Source organism: Passer montanus, unplaced genomic scaffold (genome assembly GCF_014805655.1).
Source record: "Passer montanus isolate IOZ18808 unplaced genomic scaffold, ASM1480565v1 scaffold69, whole genome shotgun sequence".
NCBI classification, from domain to species: Eukaryota; Metazoa; Chordata; class Aves; order Passeriformes; family Passeridae; genus Passer; species Passer montanus.
In genome coordinates, this window is record NW_024372036.1 from 5,166,101 (window position 1) to 5,189,742 (window position 23,642).

A 23,642-nucleotide genomic window follows, 5' to 3' on the forward strand; every position below is an offset into this window, starting at 1 on the left:
TTAGATGCACCTTGTTTAGAAACCTGTTAGGGTTGAAGAGGAATTATCCTGTTAAGGGGGAAAGCACAAGCAAACATAGTTGGAGTTTGTTCAGTTGAGACTTTTGATATTCCCTTTAGGGGAAGATAATTCTGTGTGCTGTGTGTCATTCTGGAATCTGAGATAAACTGGTGTGAGATGGTCAGAAAACAGAAGAGATTTTCACTTCTTCCATGGGCTACCAGTGGCTTTGTTTAAGACAGGAATGTAGTCTGGGTTTTTGGAGTAGTAACTCTAGGAGCTTGTATATAGCTCCTAATATAGGAGCCATAGTTGATACCACAGTTCTTTCCTAAATAGCTTATAGGCATTGTTCCAAGTTGGTTTTTTGGGGTTTTTTTTTTCCTTGAACTACAAGCACCATAGCTGGAGAAAGTGCATGCGCAAGATACCACAATGGAGGGAGAGGAGAAAGCCTCAAATCTTATCAGAACTGCAATATATAGTAGCTTCTCTGTGTTCCTGTCTATTTGTTAGGACTGGTCAGGAAATAAAGATTTGAAAACATGCACCTTGTTCTGTAAATGGTCTGGGCTACCAGGCTTTTTGCCACCAGTTTCCTTGTTTTGGTCATGTCCTGTTTATTGTTGTGGTCTGTCTGTGTAATTAACTCCTTTTATTCTGGATTACTGAAGGTAATTCAGCTCCTTTTATGTCATCACCCTCACTTTTACCCATCATATACCCAAATGAAGAGTTTACTAATTTGAAGGAAATTGTAATCAATTTAATTAATTGTCAGTTAACAGACTTTTAATTACTGATTCTAGTATTGAAAAAAACACTTTCAAGCTTGGGCAAAACATGCCTCCCCCTCCCTGGTCTCCATCCCAGTGGCCACACGTTGGCTTTTTCACTCCTATGTGAAGACTTGGTCATTCACTGATGCAGGGCCCTGCTTTGTTCATTGCTTATCCTTCTGTGTTTTATAACACAATCAAATCTTCTGCCTTGGTCATGTTGTATTTAGTAACTACTGAGAAATTATGGACTGTACAGTAGCAGTCAAAGCTATTCACAGCTTCAGGGCAGGTTAATCTGTGTTGCAAATGCGGGTCTGAGGACTGAGGGCACTTACATGTGCCAAGATCTTTGGAAGAAAACAATATTTTAATATCTATTCTGGAGGGGTTTTTTTTCTTTTTATAAAAATATCATTTACATTTTGAAGTCTTTTTCTCTCTTCCGTGTAGTAACTGCTGCAAGAAAATTTGGATCTTTTAGTGTTATAAACCCAGACAGAGAGAGAGGGTCTCTATAAAACTGTGTCTCTTCTGTGTCAGCATTTAGACATGTTATGCTGTAGAACAGAGCTTTAGAGCTGGTCATGCTGTGGTGACAGTTTGTTTGCTGATAGGAAGGCAGGTTCATATCCTGAATCAAATCTGTATCCTCGTGTGGCACTGCAGTAACTTGATTCCCCCTTGCTCTCAGCATTGCACTTCACTATCATCTTTGTCTCTTGCAAACTGATGGCTGGATTTGCACAAGGGAAGTAGCTCCTCTGAAGAATGTTGTACCAGGTGAGGAGGATTCTGCAGTCCTTTGTTTTGCTGAATTTGCAAATTACTTTCTGAGTAACAAGCCTTGGACCTTCAGTACCTGTACATGCTTTGTTGCCTCTGTTTGAATCTGTATTTGTGATTGTCCTGGTTTGTGTGCTGGCCCAAAAGAGAAATCAATTACAATTGGTCTGGTTCTGAGGTTGCTTGTAACAAGTAGGCACTGATAAATGGGGAGGCAGTGGCTTTGCTGAGATAAGGCAAGTTTCAGGATTTGCTTCATATGTCTTTGAAGATTCTACCCTCCTGTATCAGTTGGTACAAAGCTTCTAAGTTTTGCATCAACCCACCCTTGCTCCATTTGTGTTTTGTAGGTACTGGGTCCACAGTTGTGCACTTGTGCATGGTTTTGTTTTGCCCTTCTTTTAATTAATGAGGAGAAGGTAAGAGTTCCTTACCTCACCAAGTGAACCAGATTCTGCCTTTGTGTCCTTACGGATTGAACTTTCCACTGCAGCTGTCTGAGGCTGCAAGAGCTTAAGGAATCCTGTTCCTTTCATAGTTGGGTGGAGCCTGTCTGGCAGCAGACAGTCTTGCTGTGGTAGTAGTAAGTTAATTGATGTCACTTTGACATTTGCATATAGGAAAAGTTGAACCAACTGAAGAAGGGCCCAGTTCCTGACGAGATTTAGAGATTTTAAGGACTGCAGTGATGAAACACTAATTTTCTTTGCAATGTGGTATGTGTTGTTACTTGTTTGTGTAAATGGAGATCTTGGTAGCTGTTGGTTCTTTGAAGCACTCTGGGAGGGACAGAGGAGCAGTTTTGTTTGTGTTCCTAAATTACTGAGGTGTAAATTGTCATTTTCAACTGGTCTGGAGGCTTTTGCACAAAGGCTGACCCAGAAAAGTGTTGAGATCTGGTAGCTGGCTTTGGTGGTCTGCACCGGACCTGTTTCCAAGAAGGGCTGTGTGCTTCAGGGATCAGGACTCAGGAGAGCTTGTTCAAACAAGCCAGCTCTGTTCTAGGCCTTGCCTGAGCCTCCTGCCTGGGCAGGGCTCTGGTGGATCCTGGTGCAGCTCCACGACTCCTTAGATCTTGAAAGATGATACAAAGTCAATGGTTTTTACCCTTTCATCTGATGCTATCCCGGTGAGTTATTTCAATGTCCAAGTCCATTCTCCACCAGATTTTACCCATGCAAAGAGTAATCAAACTTCAACTCAAAGATCAGTTATTGCTGAAGGTTTTGTAACTTGTAGTATCAGGTGAGTACGGTGAATATGTGTTTTAGTAGTGAGGAATGTCTGTAAACTAGAAAAAGAAAATTATTTCACTTTTAGATTTAAAAAATGGAAGCTTTTGTAAATTTTCTTGCAAGGTTGGGAGTTCTTTGTGCTTGCTGATTTTACTATTAGCAAATAGAAAATAATAGATTTGTATCTCAAAATACTTTTCCAAACTGGAGATGATGAATCACATTTCATGACTACCAACAGGCTCCTGGATTTGTGTAATTTTTCACATGATAAAACTTTAAGTTAAATTTGCAGTTATGAAACAACAAAAGAAAGAAAATACTCTATAGAAGAAATGCTTGCTACATTTGTGCAGTTTTTACATTTTTACTCCCATTTTTACTCTCATTAACATCCATTGTAGCTGTCCTCAAAGTTTTATTTGGTACATGTGTTTTTGCAAAAACTCTTAAAAATGGAATATGACAGATGTGTTGTTTGCTTTGATTCCAGTATTCATTGCTGGCAGCACACAGCACGTTTGTGTCTATGATTGTTGTTAAGTTGGCACAAGTATCACTTGACTAATATTGCTTGTGGTAACAAAAGGCTTAAATGGATTCCAGTTTCCTGATTTTCTGTGGCATTTGGGAAACAAAAAGAGGAAAGCCAGTTTAATTTAATAAATTTTCAAGAATGCAGAAAAGTTCAAAGCTTTAGGCTCAGATTCAATGCTGAAGGTTAAAAGCTTTAAAAAATGTGTTGAGCTTTAATTATTCTTTTTTCAGAATGCATTATTCTTTTTTAAGAATGTTATGATGCAGTTAGGCTGTTTTTAAATCCTACTTACCTAGGAATTATGAATAGGCTAGCCAAACTGACTATAATATGGAGTATACAAATATATATATATATATATGTGCACACATGCACATATATAAAATTAATTTCTCTATGCTCTGAGGCCATTTTATTTCCTTAATTAGTTGTTCATGACAGAAGATTTATGGAGCATGATGATTTAAGCAGTCAAGTCTTAATTCGCCATGTAAATGGAGACTGAGGTGTACTGTAGCTCATAAGAAAAAAATAAGTGCAATAATGCAGCTATTGTTAGAAAGCATTTGGATGTGCAAAGCATGTACAGTGTGTTTTTATTATCTGTCAAGGTTTGTGAGCTCTACTGCAGCACCAGTCCAGAACTGACCCTTTGGAGATGTCAGCCCTCTTTTCCTGGCACTCCATTTCAGGGGGTGTTCATTGGCATTTCCACAGCTTGTGTTTAGCTGGGCTAATACATCCACAAGAATCAAGAATCAAGGTCCCTGTGACTTTGAGGTGACCTTACATGGTGCTAACTCAAGTCCATCATGGTTTATTAATCTAGTTATTGACAGGCAGAGACTCTTCTGTATCATCATGCCCTGGAGCAGCAGAACTGCTGTGCATATACTGCATTTAAGCTCATAAATTCTGCTAGGACCTGAGCTGACTTTTAATTCTCTTGCAGATGCATATACAACCTGCATAAACAGCTCATGGATTTGCAAATTTGAGTTTTTATGTCAAAGTAGCAGGTGCATAATTCATCTCCTTTCTGAGTGGAGTGTTCTACCCCTCCCTGTCTTGGTTTCTTGTTTTCCTGCTGCAGCATTGTGGAGAATGAGAACAGGTTGTGCAGCCTGAGACACACTGGACAGGTTGCTTCACCAAAAGAGATTTGTGAGGGGAGGGAGGTCGGGCTCTGAAATAGTGTTTGCTTCTTCCTTCAAGAAAGGGTGGGGAGAACACCTTGTGCAACTCCCTGTGCTTCAGATTATTTTCAGAATCCGGACAAGGCTGCATTCAGCCTGAGAGTCGTGCCTTGTCATGTTCAAAGACAGTTTTAATTTTTGTTGTGCAGACAGGAAGGTTGCTCTAAAAAGCCTATGGAATGGGTCAGGGCCCTCTTCAACTCACATGACTGATGTGTCATGTTTTACATTTCCATGTACCCTATCATGTCAGTGATTCTTTTTTTTTCTCTTGACAGGCATTTAACTTGTGAGGAAAAGAAATGTGGGTTTATTTTAACAAAAGAACCCTGCTAACAGTCTCTTACAGTGCTCTTGTGAAGCTATTTTGCAGAGAGGATACAGATTATTATCAGTTATTTTACTTCTGTGGACTTCTAAAATATAGTTGTGGATATGTTTTGATAATTTCATATATATGCAAGCTTATTGTTGCTCTTGCACTTCAGAGCAAGAAAAATGGGCAGAATTTATAAAGGTTTGCTCTTAGTCTAATGGATCATCATTTCAGATTTGGACACTCGTAAAAGAAATTTGAACAAATTTGAGTCAAACCTTTTAGCAGCTGAGAAAGGCTCATTCAGTTTGAAAGGGTTTATATGCAAGTACTTAAACAATCTTTGCTCTGTCTAGCAGGAGGAGCAGTCCATTACTCCCAGCTGGCTACTACAAGGCTTTGTATATCCATGTCAGTCCCTCAAATTATCCTGTGACAGTGAAGGAAATTGTGTATTACAATGTGATTTTTGCTATTGGCATCACATAAAAGTTCAGGGGCAGTGGGAAACTGTCCCAAAAGTTAGATAAAAAGCCTTGCAAGGGGTACTGTTTGCAAGTCCCATCTTCTACTTCGATACAGTTTCCAAGTTCACAGATTTTTTTTCAGCTGATCAAACTAACTAGCTCAGTTCTAATTCAACTTTTGCTAAGTATGAATTTTAGGTGGTTTTTTGCTTATCACCAGATAATAAAGGAGGGAAATTAAATATTATTTGCTTAATGGTTGGCTGAGGTTAAAGAAGAAAAACTCTTCCTGTCTGTATTGGTGAAGAGAAATTTCCTTTAAATAACACGAGAAGTATGTGAATATTAAGAAAGAAAATATTTCTCTGGTGACCTGTAATGGTGCTGGGACTCAGTTAATAGGCAAAATTGTCACTGGATTGGTTCTTTATGGGGGTATGTTACTTCTATCAGCTTAATCTGTTATAGAAAGAAAAGCATAAGTGACAGTTTGTAAAGATTTGTGGTATTTTCAGCCTCTTGTAAAATCAGAGACAAGTCAGGCAAGTTAAAACCTTATTCCTTGAGCTGTGACCTCAGTGTTGCTAGAAACAGGCTTGAGCTCAGTTGTATTGCCTTCATCATTAACATCTGATTTCTCTGGAATGAAAGGAGGGGAATGTATTTTAAGAGCATTGGTTTTGGAGGCTTGGAGGACTATTGCAACTGCACAAGCAGGAAAGGGACAATGTGCTTCTTAAAAGCATTACAAACTTGGTATGCAGAAGTACTTTATGGTTATTTGGTAAGTAACAGCAAGTCTAGTTAAAACTTTGTTGGTTTGTTGGTATTGAATCCTGAGAGTGCTTCTAAAAAGTTCATTCTCTAGTGAATTTTTTAATGAGTGAACTAAGACATGCACACCAGTTTTACAAAACTTGCTTTATAACATGTCAGTTAACAAAGAAAACAAAAAAAATCTTTTGGCTTTTGGTAATAATTGTGAAGAGAAGCATGTGCAGAAGTGGAACAAACCAAAATTAAATTTTCTTATATCCTGGATTATTACTGCCTGAGAAGAATTTTCTGGTTCCTGACATTGTTCTGTCACTGAACCAGAAAACAAGTTTTGCTAAGGTAGTTGTTCTCCAGCATTCAGACATCATTCCACTGCAGGATTTCTAAGTAGAACAGAATTGGCATCATTCTTACATTTGCTAGGTAGTTGTCTATTACTCAGGGGGCAGTGTAGGTGCTGTTTGTGCTGAGTTCTGTGTGCTGTGCAGAGACTTTCAGAATTCACCTGTCCCTTACAGCAGCATTTACTGCAACTTGTACTATTTTACCTGACAAAAACTGTAAATTAACCTGAGCTGTTTGCCAACTAAAACACTGTCAGTCACTGAGCTCTGTGGCACTGGGGAGTTGGAGTCATTTTTAGATGCTGGTGTTGCTTGGTTTGACTAGACTTGGGCAAAGTAGATTACTTCCTTTCCAGCATTAGTGTGCAACTGGTTTTGTTTTGTATTGGCTGTGCAGAGCCCAGCAGTTCAAGACCAAAGAAACTTTGATCAAAGCAAACAAGTACATGTTGTCTGCATGAGAAGCATCTTAGGCAGTCAGTTCCCTTTGTGAGTGCCTTTGGGCTGTTCCTGACTCTTAGTGTTCAGCAGCAGAAGCAGTGTAATGGATTATTTAACCCTTCCTCAAGTAGGAGTTACAGACAGTTTGTCTAGACTAGCTGAATATGTTATAAAGAAATTTCCTTTGTATCTTTAAAATACCAGAGTTTCTTCCTGTACAACTGAGATTCTTTCTTAATACCAAAAAGTAAATTTGCCTGTCATTACATTTAAGTAAAGGCTAAGTCACAGAAGAAAGATATTTCAAACAAAGAAAACCCCTTCAAATGTTAGAATGATCATCAAGAGAAATCACTTAATTTTTCAGGATCAGCTAACATCCTCCTCTTGATAATGTTCCATTGCCTCCAAGGGCACTTACTTGATTTAATGTCATTACATTTTAGTACATGAGTACTAAAAACTCACTTAAAGGATTGCAATGTCTGTAACCTTTAGTTAACCTGATCAGCCTAAGTGAATTCTGGCCAAAAGATGTCAACGTTTGGCACGAAAATGTTATGCCAATCTAAGCATAACATTGGTAATAATGCTTTTAGCACGTTCAGAGATAATACATTGCCTGTGCTGCTGTGGCCAAAAGCTGTAGAGAAACCCTGAACACACACATACATAGATAATGCACCTGCAGCAAAAAGAACCCTCCAGAAATGAACAAATGTACAAAAAAATGAAACAAAGAACTTCACTCTGGGTGATTAACCTTTAAAAAAGGAGAAATTCCAGTGATTTAAAATGAACTACTTGCAGGTTTTAGCTTTCTAAAGCTTTTTGCTAGACTTTATAGCAATAAACACACACTGTGTTATAGTTTGTGGATTAACTGGAGAATTTCTGGTTTATGAGAGCAAACTGAATGTATTCTCGTTGTGTTGTACACCTCTCAATGTGTGCAGTGTGTAGGATACTGATGTGTAGCCATCAGCTCCGAAGGGTTTTGCTTGGAAGCAGAGCAGAGACTGGTCTTGCACAGAATCTGGATAAAAAGGCACTTAGCACTGGATGTACCTTAAATATTTTTGAGTGGCATCTTTTATTTGCTCTTGGGGCTGAACTGTGCTTGTCATTAGTCAGATCAAGGGGTGCAGAGCTGGCCAAACACAAAGCCCTTTGCAGCTGAGTCCATGCAGGCTCCGTGTGTGTTCAGCTGCTGACTGCGCGGATCAAAGCCGGAGCTGCGTTGCCACCTAGTGAGAAATCTGCAGGGACACGTGTCCACGTGGAACTGCACAAACTGGACACTACAGAAGGGAAAAGAAATATCACCTGACTGAAAGTTCATGTCTCAATTTAATTTGAGGTGCAGTTAAACATATGAAAATGTAAAACTGAGGCAAGTTAGCATTTCCTGATAATATTGTGAAATCTGGTTTTGTGGCTTCATTATTCATTAGGAGAAGGACAGCAATGTACAAACTGTTGAGATTTGACATATTATCAAATGTTTTTTGCTGCTGTAGTCTGGCCATTTGTTTCTATTGCCAGGCTATCAACGCTGTTGTGCTCAGAGGTGTTTGTGCAGGTTCCCAAGACTAGCCAGAACCAGTCTGGTGGAAAAACAGCTCCACCAGGGAGCTCCACCAAGGGCAGAGGGAAAAGGATTGTTTGCAGTTGAGGTGGATCATTCCTTGATTGTGTTAATGGTGTGGTTGCATAAGCATTGCACTGGCATGAAGGGAAAGATGGTGCAGGAGGGGAGAAGGAGCTGACAGAAGAGGGAACAATTACTGCATTTAATGGGGCTGCTACTCTAAAGTGTTAGTTTTCAGTACACGAAAGCACAATCAGTGTAACTTTATGAAATTACAGCCTTCCAATTATTTCAGTAAAGTCCACTGTGACCATAGAGGTGAGAATTTTTCCAGTTCAGTGCTCCAGCCAGCATGTAGAATTCTTTTATCAAATACACACCTTATGGCCAATTGTTTCTCTATTTTATTTTTGTTTGGTTTTAAAAGAAATTTCACAGCATACTCTTGACAGATCTGCTGCTGCACTTCATTCTTTTAAGGAAGTCATTGTATCACAAAGTGTTTCAAATTGTGGTTTGCAGTGTAAAAACCTGTGGTCTGTGGTACTTGGGAAGGTGTTTGGTTTCAGGCTGTTACAGAGTGCTGGGAAAGGTGGGAACGTGGGATTTAATAAATGTGGATATCAGCAGTGAACCCACTTTCATAACTTGATTGATCACAACTTAAGAGTCAATGGCTATTTTCAATTTCCTTTCATTAATTATTGAAAACAGTGCAACATTAGAAGTGTTTCAGATTTTACAGCACAGGTTGTAAAATGTCTTCAGCAACAATTCCATTTCTATTTGGAAGGCCAACCTCGCAACACAAAGAACCCTCCTTACTCCTTTTTAAATTAATTTATGGAGTTTGTAACCCTGCTTCTGATTATTATATTCTTTCTTGAGTTTGTGAAGCACTTCAGAAACTGCTGCTTTGCTGTAGAGAAAAGACAGATTGTGCATATAATTAATTAAAAAACAATAATAATCCAGAAAGTATTGCTTTCACATTCTTATGTTTTCTCTTTCCCTTTTCCCCCTACCTCTGAATCTGCTGTTAAGTATTAACCAAGAGAACACAGAATGTGGAAAGTCTTAGATGAGAGATATTTAATCTTTGTTCTTCCTTGAAAAATGTTAGATTTTTTTTCAATGTGGTAGGTGCTTTGTAAAAAGTTGCTAAGAATTACCATTTAATTAAATGAAATGGGCTTAGATTATCTACAGTAGGCAGCTGTTAAATACTCTTTTGGGCATTCTGAAAATTTTTATTAGTTCAAGTAGATTCATTTCCTAAAATACACCATCTTATTCATGAAGCATTGGTTATTTGCATGTCAGTAAAAATGAGGAAGTGAAAAAAAAAGTGATAGAGTTGCTTTCATGGACACAGTCATGCAAAGCAACTTACACTGTCTGTCAGATACTTGATTCTGGACAAGTCTGGTGGATGGATGTATCAGAAGTTGAGAGAGAAGTGGGATTTTTTCACACCCAGTTTCATGTTCGTCATAGCTGACAGAATATAAATTGAGGAAGGAAAATTGCCTGTAAGTCTCCCAAGACACCCAGCTCCAGCTAAAAAGCCATTAATGTGTTTATGTTTGTGTCCAACCACTGAGAAAGAATAGAGCAGCAAGTGAAAGTTACTCAGAATTTAGCAAACATCTACAAAGTCTAATTCCACAAAATGAAGATGTCCATGGGTTTCTTCATGGAGATCACAGAAAGGGAAATATTAGCTGTAACTGCATTTTGTTCTTGCTTCATGCCAGCATTTTGTTTGCAAACACAATAGCATTAAAACAAAAGATACTGATGGGAGATGGATTCTCTCACATTGCCACTGGACTTGTTGTTTCCCATGGTGTTTTATCAAGGGCCACTCACTGCCACATGCATTTGTTTCTTTTTTGTGCATGTTTCGAGCATGTTTGCTAAGGTACAGATGGATTATGCAATAAGGATTTGGTGACACTTTCAGGGAAAGGTGTTACTTGTTCCATATTCCTTCTCTTTCTTTTAAGTCGAGTTCGGTAATTGAGGTTGCTCATGAGCCATTTCCCCTGCTAAAACAGCGAGCCAGTGGAGACAAAAATAAATTTCTATTTTTCTTAACTGAGTTAGCACTGAAATGGTTTTGGTGTGTGGTGTGACAAGCTGCAGGCTGCTGGAACAGAGGGCAGGAATGTGTGTGGGATGAAGGGGGAAACAGCCAGCAGTTAAATCAGCTTGGCTACCCCAGAGCCTCAGCCACCCCAAGGTGTGTGGGAGGAGAGGCTGGAAAAGCTTTTAGTGCTTGTTGAGGCAACGAGTCATTAACTGGTCGGATGTATCTGTGTGATGAGGAATCGCTCACATGGCCCAGGAAGACAGGAAGTGCTGTTTTAATTAAGGGAAAGGGGAATACTCTCTCGTGGAATAAAAAAAAAAATACTTAAAAAGAACAAATCTTTGGGGCCAAAACATTGCTGTGGTTCTGTAGTACAGGAGGTTCACTGCCAGTGGCAATACAGGATGTTCCCACCTCCAGCTGCTCGTTCCTGTTGAGGTGTGTTGGCTGCACTGAGAGCTTTTATGACTTCCCTGATGAATTATTAGAATAATAGAGCCTAGAAGTAATTTTTACAGAGCAGCAAGAATGGGCAAAGAGAGGAGATGGAGACATTTTTTAAGTCAGTATTTCCCTGGAAGTTGACATGGTTTTGGCAGTGACCTCAGGTAGGGTGTGATTGGTTAAACTGGAATTTGGTGTTGTGCAGGATATTCCACAGGGCTGTTACAGGATGATCTGAGGCGGAGATGTGCAGTGTCTACAGGAGAAAGGGAATTAGATCTGGATTAAATGGAAGTGATACATTTTTTGATAACATTTTTTGATCCTATTTTGATAACAAGAGGGTTCAGGGACAGCCTTTGTGGGAAGAGGCTCAGGGCTCTGGGTTCCCAGACAGCTCCAGCGGGCCAAAGCTGGCCCCATCAGCCTCGTGTGTGGTGCTTCTGTGAAGATACATTTCAGGAGATGTAGGAAACACTGGAACAAAGTGTAGGGAGTGTGGAGCAAAAAGAGGGCCCAGCAAGGTCAGGGAAGGAGGAGATGGCCCATGGCAGAGCAGATGGAGAACCCTTGCTGGGGTAGCAGAGAGGAGCCTGCAGCGTGCTGAGCATGGCCCTCACCCCTGCCCCCTCACAGCTGAGGAGTGGAGGTGAGCCCATGAAAGGAGGGAGGAAATGTCTTGGTTTCATGTTTATCTTCTTTTCATTGGCAAAAAAACAAGTTAATTTCATCAAGGCTGTTTGGCGGAAAATAGTAGCTGATAAACAGTCTCGCTGTCTTTATCTCAATGTGAGTTTTTTGTTCTTATTACTTGTGTTTTCTACCCCTGCCTGGCTGAGCAGGAGCCTGAGTGGGAGTTTAACATCTAGCAAAGGCTAATAATCCACAGGACAGTTGTGTGTAGGGTGAAACACTAGGGCTGACATCTCAGTGTCTCCCTTGTCTCTGCTTCAGGTGGTGCATCAGGCATATTTTAAGACGAACAGTTCAGTTTAGTTGTTTCTGGAAGAATTCCATTTGGGTGGTCAGGAGCTTCTGCACGATGCTCACCAAAGCATGGTTGGTGAGAGTGACATAATCAAGTGAACAAAGCATATTGATTTCTCCTTAAAACAGTACTACCACATCTATTTAAATTATAAATAATCATATCTTGCTGTATAAAACACATAGAAGCATTTTAATCAAGAAGCTTACTGTTGAAGATACTTCCTTTCAATATACTGTCATACCCAAGCTGTGGCTGCAAAACTAATCCTTTAAAGGACTGATCCTGGAAAATCAGAATGGTGTATGTATAAAAATGTATTGTGTATACATAAAAATGACATGTGCCTTCCATCTTGCTGAGAAACTTGGAGCTGTCTGTCCCAAAAAAAGATGGGGCTGCTATAGTCTGTGCACATCACTTTTAAAATACTGAATTGATGCTATTATGTAGGCTGCTAGAGATCATCTAATTTTTCCATGAACATACTTTGAAAATACATTCAGTATATTTGAGATGTTTTAAAACCTTGGGTAGCAGATTTTAAAGGAAATTAGGTGTTTGCCAGAATTGTCAAGAGATGTGTAGGATATTGGGTTGTTAATTCCCATGGGAATTTTAAGTGATACTCTTGTTTTATGGTTTTTATCGAAGACTGATATATATTTCTGTGCAATTATATAGAGCAGTTATCTTTTTTAGTGCTTCAAGCAATTCACTTCCAGTGTCGCTCTCCACACATGAGGATGCATTTTCTCTGTGTGTGGTGATTATGGTTGGGAATTCCCTTTTCCATCTTTGAATTTTTCTTCTTTGTTACTGAAGTCTGAACTTTCCTGCCCTTTAAACAACTTTAGTGCCTCTCTAAATAAGTAGCCAGGTCTAAAATGGAAACATTAACTTGTCTCCAGTTGCTAAAAAAAAACGCTCAAAGTTTTGTAAACAGACTGAAATTCTGGAACATTTATTGGTAACAGTTGTGTAAAAGGATAGCTTGTAAATGCCTTTTAAATTATGATGTAAAGTAAGAGGCTGTGTGCTAAACAAGTTAAATGGAACACCAGGTCATTTTCCCTGTTCCTAGTTGTGTGACAATAACTTTCATGCATCTGGCAGAGAAACTTCTAAAACTTGTGCTTTTAAAACTTGCATTTCTATTTATTATCACTGTTGTCAATTATGTTTAATTCTGAAAAAAGTGCTGACAGGGGAGGCTTAAAGAATGAACCAGAAAGTAATTTCTTCAACCATATCAAGAACAAAAGAAAAATAAATAGATGAAGGATTCAGAAAGGATTCAAATGAAGTTAAATAGTCCAGCCAGTAAAAGATGACAGTTTGGTTTAGATCCCAAGACATGCAGGGTATGTTCTTTTGAGCTAAATTTTGTTTACTAGTGGAGGAAACTGCTGTAAATATGGGACACATGACCACTACTAAATGACACATCACCTTTTGCTGGTTAAAGTCAACTTGCTGCCATCTTGGCAGATTCTAGAGCTGTCTTGAATCTTTTATAGGTGTCTGGAATATGAAAGGCAATTTGAATATGGGAAGTGTGTCTGGGACCTTTATTACTACACAACATGGCTCAAATACTCAGCAGAGGTTTAGAAAACTTAACAGGAGGTAGCAAATAGTTTATATAATGTGGTATTCACAGTGATGCCACAGATAATGTTGTGGCTCACAAGATAATAATGGGATTTTTCTTGGGATATCCTCCATCACCTGGTGCAAGTGAACATCTGCTTGGGTTTGTGTTGGATTGAGAATGTGTCTGTGGGTGCTTGGGAATTTATTTACCTCTTTGACCTGTGGGAGGTAAAATTTAATTCAGTCTAGAAACAGCATTTGCTAAAGGATTGAGTAGATGCTGATGTCATTTTTTAAGTGAAAACAATGAAACATGTGTCATCTCTGCTTTTTCTTCTCCTCCTCTTTCCCTTTTACTGGATCTTAAACATTACTTATTTTGACCTTTGGGTCATGGTCCAAATGTGCTTCAGAATCCATCAGCTCTTTCCTGCCCTGTGGCTTTGTTGAATCAGTGTGGTATGTGCTTGTCTGTCTCTTTATACCTCATTTTCTTTTTCTTGATAGGCCTACTGTTGAACAAGTCCCTGCTGTGTTTAAAATAGGACTTTGTTCTGCTCTTAGCCCCAAGACCCCTTAGTCATAAAAAGCCTTGTTCTGTAACTTCTATTCATTTGTTTTCCTGTTTGGAGATTTTATTTTCCACTTTGTTTCTCCTTCCTCATGTGCTGGTGCTCAGTCTGAGCAATTGCTGCACTCATCCAATATTACACAGAGGAATGAGGGAAATGGCAGCATATACTTTCGTCCTTTCAGTTCTAATTCTTTTCAAATAAAGCCCACAAAATATTAATAAAGGGAGCAGCCAAAATAAACTATTTTGAGCACAATTTTTGCCTGTAAATAAAGCAGAACTTTCCTGCAATTTCATGTTGGATATTTTCACTTGGCTTTCCATCTGAAATAGGTATCTGATCCACGGCAAAAAGTGGTGGCATTAAAGTTGTTACAGAGTGAGAGACAAAATACAAGCTGCCTCTTTTCTGAAGATCATAGTCATTTACAGAATCACAGTTTTTCATTCTCTTACACTGCTCCTCAGTGTGCTCATCTCTGATCCTGTTTAGAATGGGCTGGATGTGTACTTGAGTGAACCTCTCTGCCTAGGAAAGGGGTGGGAACCATTTAGTGTCAAATCATTGCCTGTCGTGATGGGAGGGAAGGTTACAGTGTGGCTTTGGTAGTTGTTCTGCGTTATGGTGGTGTAAGAACTGATAATGTGAGTATTTTCCACCTAGGAAAGGGGTGGGAACCTTTAGTGTCAAATCATTGCCTGTCGTGATGGAAGGGAAGCGTGGCTTTGGTAGTTGTTCTGCGTTAAGGTGGTGTAAGAACTGATAATATGAGTATTTTCCGTAGTGAAAGACACACTGCTGTTTCTTTAGGCTGCAGAATTTCATCTAAATAAATAGATGGACAAATAAAGGTGAAATTTTACATTAATTTCTTTATCAAAATTTCTTCTGTATCACTGAATGATACTTCTGTTTGCTGTTCTGCTTGCACCTCCTAAGGTGCCAATACATGATGGTTTCTAAAGGATTGCTCTGTCATTTTGCTTTTAGATTGTATTTGCAAGGTTGTGAGGGAGGGGACACATAATGCAGGTGTCATATGAAAGTTCTGATAACAAATTTTCACTTTGTGGATCTGAACATTTTTCTTGGATTGAAATTCAGTAATTTCCAAACTCTCACCTTTTCATTTGAATTTATAGATGGCTGAAAGATCCAGGGTCTAGCATAAATCTGAGTTACCTGTTAGATGCTTCACATAAAGCAATCTTCATCTTGCTGCTTGCATTTTTCGATATAATTGATTCATGTTAAGAATGTAGGAGGGCATTGTGAAATAGTGCATTGTAAATTTCTTTCTAGTGTAGCCCAGTTATATGATGAATATTCTCAAACCAAGAAATCATATTTTTATTTCTCCATAAATGTATGTGTAGGTCATTCTTGAACAATGACGAATTGTACAGAAAGATAATAGAAAAGTAAAATGTCTGCTTCAGATATTTTCCTCATTTATCAAATTATCATCAAAACTATTTATTCAAGATTTTGCTATTCCTTCTAGAATACAAGTAGATAAAAGTTTAAGGATGAGTAAATAACAAAAATACCAAATTGTTTCAACAAAGAAGAAATAAAATTAATTCAGTGTGGTTTGGTTTTTTGCATTTCTTTATCTGCAGAAGGATTGATTTGTAATCAGAGTGTTGTTTAAAACAAAATCTTTTAAGCTTTGAGAGATTTCAGAGTGGTTTCTACTCTTCTTTTAGCTGCAACTTTTCCTGCTTTATTCACTTTTCTCTACAGCAGAGATGCAAACTAACGCATGCTGATTAAAATTTTCAGTGTCATTTCATATAATGTGATTTTAAAATAAATACTGTTGAAGAAGTAAACTGGAAGAAATGTAACCATAAGAAAAACACTTCTTTACTTCTGAGGATGATCAGGTTCTGGTGTAGATTTTCTGGGCAGGTTTTGGAGTTTCCACACCTGGGTGTGACCCTGCACAATCGGCTCTGGTTCACCTTGCTTTGACCAGAGGGTTTAGAGACTCCACTTATTAATAATTCCTGTAGTGTGGTGAATTTGTTTTCTGCATTTGGAGATAATTCTGCAGTCTTGTTAAATATTTAGGATGAAAATCTCAGTGTAGTCTGCAACTGTACATTCAAAGAACTTCTGTAGAGCTCTTCAGTCTATGACCAAGGAGATGTTCTATTAATGTATGAATTCAAGAGTCTGTTAAATTTTGAGAGATATGTGAGTATTTGAATTAAGCATAATTAAATATCATCTTGTCAGAGTTCTTTATAAAGATTAATGAATTTATTAGAAATTTCAAATGTTCCAAAGATTGTGTTCTAAACAGCTTGCATATCATCTTGTCAGAGTTCTGTATAAAGATTAATGAATTTATTAGAAATTTCAAATGTGTACATCTTTCCAAAGATTGTGTTCTAAACAGCTTGAATATACAGCTAATCTGCAACTACCTTCTTATCTTCCACAGATCTGAAGAGAGAAGCCAGTATTTGTCACATGCTGAAGCATCCTCACATTGTTGAACTGTTGGAGACATACAGCTCAGATGGAATGCTTTATATGGTCTTTGAGTTGTAAGTTTATCTCCTTGATTCTACCTTTCTGTGTTGATATTTTCTAAATAAAATCCTAAAAGTATATCTGCTCATACCTGTAGGTTTTGTAGCTCAGAGGGCTTGAGTAGTTTGAAAATACTTATTTCTGGCAAGTCAAGGTTGTCCCAAATAAAAAAAAAACAAGTGTCCCACTGTCTATGTGGTGAACATCAGAGCTTTGTAAAGACAGGCATGATGCTTTTTGATGGCTGCAGTGTAAGAGATGCTTTTGTCTACAATATTTGTTTTGAAAACTTGAATGTAGAAGTTTAGTTGTAAGAAGTAACAAAACATGACTTTCAGCAATGGACAGGTATTTTTATTCAACATTAAGAAACAAAGAAGGGGGACAGCCCTGAAATTACCACATTCTTTCTTTGAGAGAAAATTATTCGTTCTTCCTGAGTTAGGTTTTGTCTAAATGGGAAGGATACAACCAGACATGTGAAATGGTCTTTTGTGCATGTTCTGTATTTGATCTTCTTTCTCTCTGCCTACCAACTCTGCTTTTTATGCTCCCTATATATTCATTCTTAGTCAGTCTAGGCATATGTATTTTTACCTCCTAAATTTCTCTGATCTTCCTCCAGTATGTTTTCTGATGGATTTGAGCTGCTGATGTTGGAGTAAGCACATCATACAGGTTTGTTAGGTGAAACTGGCTTACCCACTAGAGCCAAGAACTTGATTTGAGATGTCCACATAAAAAAAATAATTCTCTCATGTTTTACCACTGAGGTAGTAGAAAAGCCACAATAAAAATATTAGATAAAGCAGAAAATTGTTGTTTGCAAGTCTTCTGTGTTTTTTAAATGAGTTTATAAACTTACAGTTTTGTGAAATAATTGTTTTGTGCTTTCCTCTCTGTACATTTTGAGTCAATACTGACTTTGCATTTTATTTTGAAAATCCCAAAGCATTGACCGAGGGACTTTAATTACCCTATTATGAAATAATTATGTACACCTTGGGTAGTCATACTCAGATAATTAACAAGATTTTGAAATGGAAAAAAAAAGGGGTTGCTTCTATTTTTAACATGCTGATAGCTCAGAAATATGAGACAAAAGCAGTAATTATTTTTTAATGACAACCCTATTATAATTTGTGTTTGTACACATAAAAAGCAAGTCTGAACAATTAGAATTACTACACAAATACTGCACCTGACTTCAGGCCACATGAAAGAAGGAATTACAAAGCTAAATTATTTGAGGGATGATGATTGTTTATCATATGTATGTCCTTGTCTCCTTTGTATACAAAAATCATCAGTCTTTTGTAGCAGTGATAGAAAATGGGGCTGCAGGAACACCTGTGCTCGAGATGTGGGAGGGAATGGAAGGGCTGTGGCAGGATGTGGTGTTGTGCTGGAGGGGATGCTTTGGTAAAGGGATTCAGCAGCAGGCTGGTGTTTGTGTGGGGTGAGACTGCATTGTCTGAGTCTGAGCATTGGGGACACACTGTGACTGTGACCAGGAAAACAAACTTGGAGTTAGCAGCAAAGCATCTCTGTACATGTAGGTAATTCATTTTCCTCCATACTGCTTTCTGTTCATTATGCTGTTACTGTAACCAGCTCAACTGATTTGCAGCAAATTTCTGTCTACAGTAATAAAATATATTTCATTAGGGTCTAGTTACTCTGAAGGGACTGAAAAGGGGAAGACAACACAGATCTGCAGAGGAGACATAAACCCAGCTGTGATGAGTGATTTATGGGCTGGCAGGTGCTTTACATGAAAACTAAGGCAGGCCCAGCACATAAAATGTGTGGAATAACCAAACCTAAAACTTGGTTCCATCACTTGCACACAAATGATACATTGGTTCACTGCTGTTCCATAGGCTGTGAGCTGCATGGGACAGCTGCTAGAGGAACACTGAATATCTTGCCAAGCCTACTGATACAGGAAAAGTGCAGGTCAAATAAGCTAATGTAGCATGTGCCGGGGAACAACTGATTGAACCACTCAGGAAAATATACAATTTGTGCCCGATTTTGAAAGCTCTTGTGAAAAGAAACATTTTAAAAATCAAATCGTGATTCATAGAAGCAATGATGAAGATGCACAGTAGCAATGAGGTTTGACACCAAAAAATGAGCTCTGTTTTGAACCCCTTATTCATACACAAGCTCAAGCACTCTTTAGAATGGCCCATATCTCACATTACCAGCAGGCTGCATGGTGCTGCTGTAATAAATTGCAGTGAAGCAGGTGGCCATAATAGATGAAGTGCATGTGTAGAGTAAGAAGCAGACCCTATCCCAGAAGGCCTTATTGCTAAGCTGAAAACATTATTTTAGAAGTATTTAGGTGTTACTGCATTACAAATAAGAGAGGATCCACCTATGCAAAATGATTTCCCTCACACACATCCCTGCTGCCCCCCAGAGGGGCTCTTTACTCTGAAGGAAATGATCCCTTGGAGGCTCTGGAGACACCTTACATCTGGGAAAGGCCAATTCTACTCTCTGTAATAGAGTTGCTATTTTCTTTCCCATCTTTGGTGTTATTTGCTGGCAGCTGTATGGAATCATGAGGTCATTTAGGTTGGAAAAGACCTCATAAGATGATCAAGCCCAACCATTAACCCAGCAGTGCCAAGTCCAACCCTGGGCCACGTCCCAAAACTCCCCATCTACACATCTTTTAAAGAACCCCGGGGATGGTGACTTCACCATTAACCTGAGCATCCTGTTCTCATGCTTGACAACCCTCTCAGTAAAGAAATTTTTACTGCTATCTAATGTAAACCTCCCCTGGCACAAACTGAAGCTATTTTGCCTTTTCTGATTGCTTTTGTTACCTGAAAGAACAAACCGACCCTGACCTGGCTACAACCTCTTTCAGGCATTTGTAGAGACTGATGAGGTCCCCCATAAGCCTCCTGGTTTAATTTAGAATACTGTTTTCTCTGTGGTATACCAAGTGTCACTTAATGTTCTGTTGCTTATTATATTTTTTCCTAATGATCATTGATTTTTATAGTGAGAATACTTTGAGAAGGGTCACAGCTACTTGCAATATTTCTAAAAGAAAGCAAATACTCATTTTGAAGGGTCTGAAAACTAGATTTTAGACTTATGAGTATATTATTTGCAGTTTATCCTCAGTATATATGGACTGAGAGTACTTCTGTGCTGAAGAGCTCAGATACAGAGCAGTGAGTGCATTCCAAAATACCTTGGTATTTGGTAATTTGCAGAATATTGTCTTAACACTATACATAGGTGGTGTGTTCTAAGAGAGATTTATATCTGGGGACATTAGAAGAACTGATACATTAAGATTTAGCAGTTAGCAAGTATATATAAATATAGTTGTATACCTATAGCTTTGCCATTTAATGTATCTGACATGTAAAAATGCTTCATGTTTAAAATATCAAATTCATAAAAGCAATACTTAACAGGGTTGCAGTTGGCTTATATGAGGTAAGTGAAGATGGCAAGTACATGAAAACTGTTCAGGTGAGGGGGAAATGCCATTGTGCACAAGCCTTGACCATACATGGTACAAAACTCAATAAACTCAGTTATGAGCAGTATGTCAACTCTGAATTTTTTTATCTTATTTTTATTAACTGATAATTCAGTTCCCTGAATGAAGCAGTGGTTGTAAAGCTTTCTCATAAATTAAATTCTAAGCCACATCCTATCAGGTCTGCAAATTGAAAGCTATCATACCCCAATATGAAAACACAGATTTGTTATGCAATATGCTGTCTGTTCTTCAGTCACTGCTGGTGTCAGAGGAGATTTTTAAATTTTTTTTAATTTTTTTTTTACTTATTGTGTATATTTTTTTATTTATTTAAAATACATCGGTCCCAGTGAATTCATGTCCCTTCCATGAGCTCCCTCTGCTGGTGTCAGGGAATTCTCTCAGGTTATGACTGTGTTCTGATTTTTCCCAAATTTTTTTGCATCATCCACTAATGTCTTCAGCATGAATATATTTGTATGTTTACTTTAGTGGATTGTAACTTCTCTTTTTTTCTTTTTTTTTTTTGTGGTTTTCACGTGCTTATGCTAGTATTTGCAATTGCTCTCCTATCATACAAGGCTTTCAGTTTCTGCAAAGTCATCTTGTGTTTGAGCTATTGCTGAGTTTTTAGTCTGTTGGTTAACTGAATTTTCTGAGATTTTGTATAACTGAGGTTGGCTCTGGCTTTTTTTTTCAGCCTCAGACAAAAGTCTCATGATTTTGAGGTAAAAATTGAATATATATTGAAATATATTTCAATATATATTCAATATATTTCAATATATATTCAATATATTTCAATATATTGAAATATATTGAATATTGAATATATTGTATCACATGGAGTGATAAAAGTTCTCTTTACACATGAATCAAAGTCTTCTCTTTAAAAAAAGGAATTTTTTTTGTCTTTAAAAAATGGTCAATTGAAGTCACAGATTAAACTACACCTGACTCATATTTGTGCTTGGGAGGCCAACAGAGTTAGTCTTAATGGAGTAAAACTTTCAAACATATGTGCCAAGAAGAAATTCAAACTGGCACTTACTGGTACAAAATTTCAATTAAAAATGCTGCAATCTGTAAGTGGGAGGTAGAAATACATGTTAAAGACCATGCTGATTATAAACACCTTGTGTAATAGAAAAATTAATGTAAAAACATTACACTCCTCCCTCCATGTCTGAAGAACTATTGATGCTGCTAAAAAGCTTGAGTGCCTCTGGATCTTTAATTTCCCTGACTTGTTATAAAGTACAGATAATTAGTCTTCTGAAGGGTTCTGCTGCTTCATGAGAATGACATCTCCTTATTTTTGGTAGCTGATCCTACATTTTGTATATTCCACATTTGAGAGAGGGTTGAGAGGTTGCCATGAGGGATTTTTTCCAGTGAGCCAGTGAATTCCAGGTTTGTGCTGCTCTCAGTGACCCTGCCCCATGGCTGCTGTAGGGACTCTGTGATATCCTCTGGGTGATATTTAGCCCTGTATGCAGACCTGGTGTCAGGAGTTGTGCAAGACAGAAAAACTGCTGGGAAAAAACCTACAGAGTGCAGTGAAGAACAGACATGGTTTGGAATATGGGGCTCTTTGCACTCTTCAATGTGCTTTTCTTTTGGTCACCAGTCCCTCTTACAGTTGTCAGTGCTCTATCCACATGATAGTGGATTTTGCGTGAGGGAGACCTTGGGGATTTATTTGGGAATTAAAGCTTCTGCACATGGCTTGTGGCTCCCTGACAGAAGTTTGACATTGCAGGTATGTAACAGAGCAGAAGTGATGCTGATATTCTGAATAGCTTACTGAAACAGCCCTGGGAATGTTGGCTGTCCAGATGTCCTGGAAATTCTGCCTTCTGGGTTTTTCCCTCCATTGATTCTCTGTGGAGAGTAAAAAGAAAAGGTGTGAAGGCTGAAGATGTCATGTTACATTCAATATTTTTGCAAGTGCCTTATTAAACATGAGTTATGTGATTTTTATTGTTCCCGTTAACTCTTGTTACACTCTTCTTGCCCTGTCAGGCTGTGAACATTTCTAGGTACCAATCTTAGGTCCCTTTCAGGAGAGGAAAAAAAGGCCAGCACCAGGCTGCTTTCATTTTAGAGAAATGGCAGCCTAATTTCAGACTAAGGTCTGTGAATATATCTGCATCCAAAGTATAATGCTGCTCATTGTGGGAAATTTGGTTATCAGAAAGATGAGGGAGAGGAGGAAAAAGGTATCAAGTTCCAGAGCTGGTGATACAGTATGTGAGCTGTCAGTGTTCTCAGGTATCTATGAGCTGTAAAATCTCCTCTTGGCTGCTTAATTATCCAGAGGAGAATGCCAACTGGCAAGACTGTACTGTATTTCTAGAGTATTTTTCAAAGTCTTCATTTAAAATTCAAATTGAGTAACATTTTTTTATTACTGCAGTGGTTAGTATAGAGTGGCACTTGCAATGCTTATAAGAACACACTTAACCTAATATCAGGAACTAATTGTTAAATTGCAGTGTCCTCTTTGCAGGGCATTGACTTTTCGTGCACACCTTGTTCAATGACCAGTTCAAGCAATTAAGTAAACGTTTGGTATTGGTAATGCTTTAGGAGAATTGTTACATGACTTGAGGGACATAAAATGGTTAACCTTTGGCAAGCCATTTTCTATTACATTACCCATTAAATGCTGTTTTAATGAGTAATCTACTGTACTTGTATCTAGAGTACTTTATGTAAGATTTGTGTAAGGGAAATAAATAGATTTTTAAAGCATTTTTATGTAGTTGATTGTAGTTATCAGTTTTAAGCATTTTGCCTCTTTTTACCTGCAGTATGGATGGAGCAGACCTGTGTTTTGAAATCGTGAAGAGAGCAGATGCTGGATTTGTCTACAGTGAGGCTGTAGCCAGGTATTCGTCATAATTTTAATTAATCCCTCAGGATAAATAGAAAAGAATTGAATATAGTGTTGTACAATCTGTTAGCTAAAACTTGAAAGTTGTACTATAAATAATCTTGTTCCTACACTCTAGATGTTTATTGCAATAATTAGCATAATCAAGGTAGAATTTTGGAGCATTTTGCCATTTACTAGTTACAGATTTGGATGAGATTACTGAATAAAACTGTATTTCACATCTGATACCTAATTGACTGTGTTTGCCTTTATGGATCTCTCATATGATAGCATTAAGTGACTTGCCTGACTTGAATTTTGCCAGAGTTGAATTTTACTGATCTTGCTAGATGGAGTTGGTTGGTTTCTTCTTTCTAATGTATCACTGTATTTATGAGCACCTCACCTTTTCACTTGTGAGATTAACTAAGATGAAAGAGTCTATAAAATTGCAAAAGGATAATGAAATCCACTTTCCTAATGGCCTGATAGATGAGCTCAAAGCCCACAGCATTCTTTGTTTGCT

General features: G+C 38.1%; 1 protein-coding gene across 10 annotated transcripts in view; it reads left to right on the forward strand.

Moving 5' to 3' along the window:
- Positions 1-23,642, forward strand: part of CASK (calcium/calmodulin dependent serine protein kinase) — a 188,427-nt gene that overhangs the window by 63,618 nt on the left and 101,167 nt on the right. For all 10 annotated transcript variants that reach the window (XM_039729341.1, XM_039729342.1, XM_039729344.1 and 7 more), the window contains exons 3-4: positions 16,621-16,726; positions 23,052-23,129. In XM_039729341.1, coding sequence (XP_039585275.1) covers positions 16,621-16,726; positions 23,052-23,129 — 184 coding nt within the window. The remainder of the gene's footprint in view (positions 1-16,620; positions 16,727-23,051; positions 23,130-23,642) is intronic.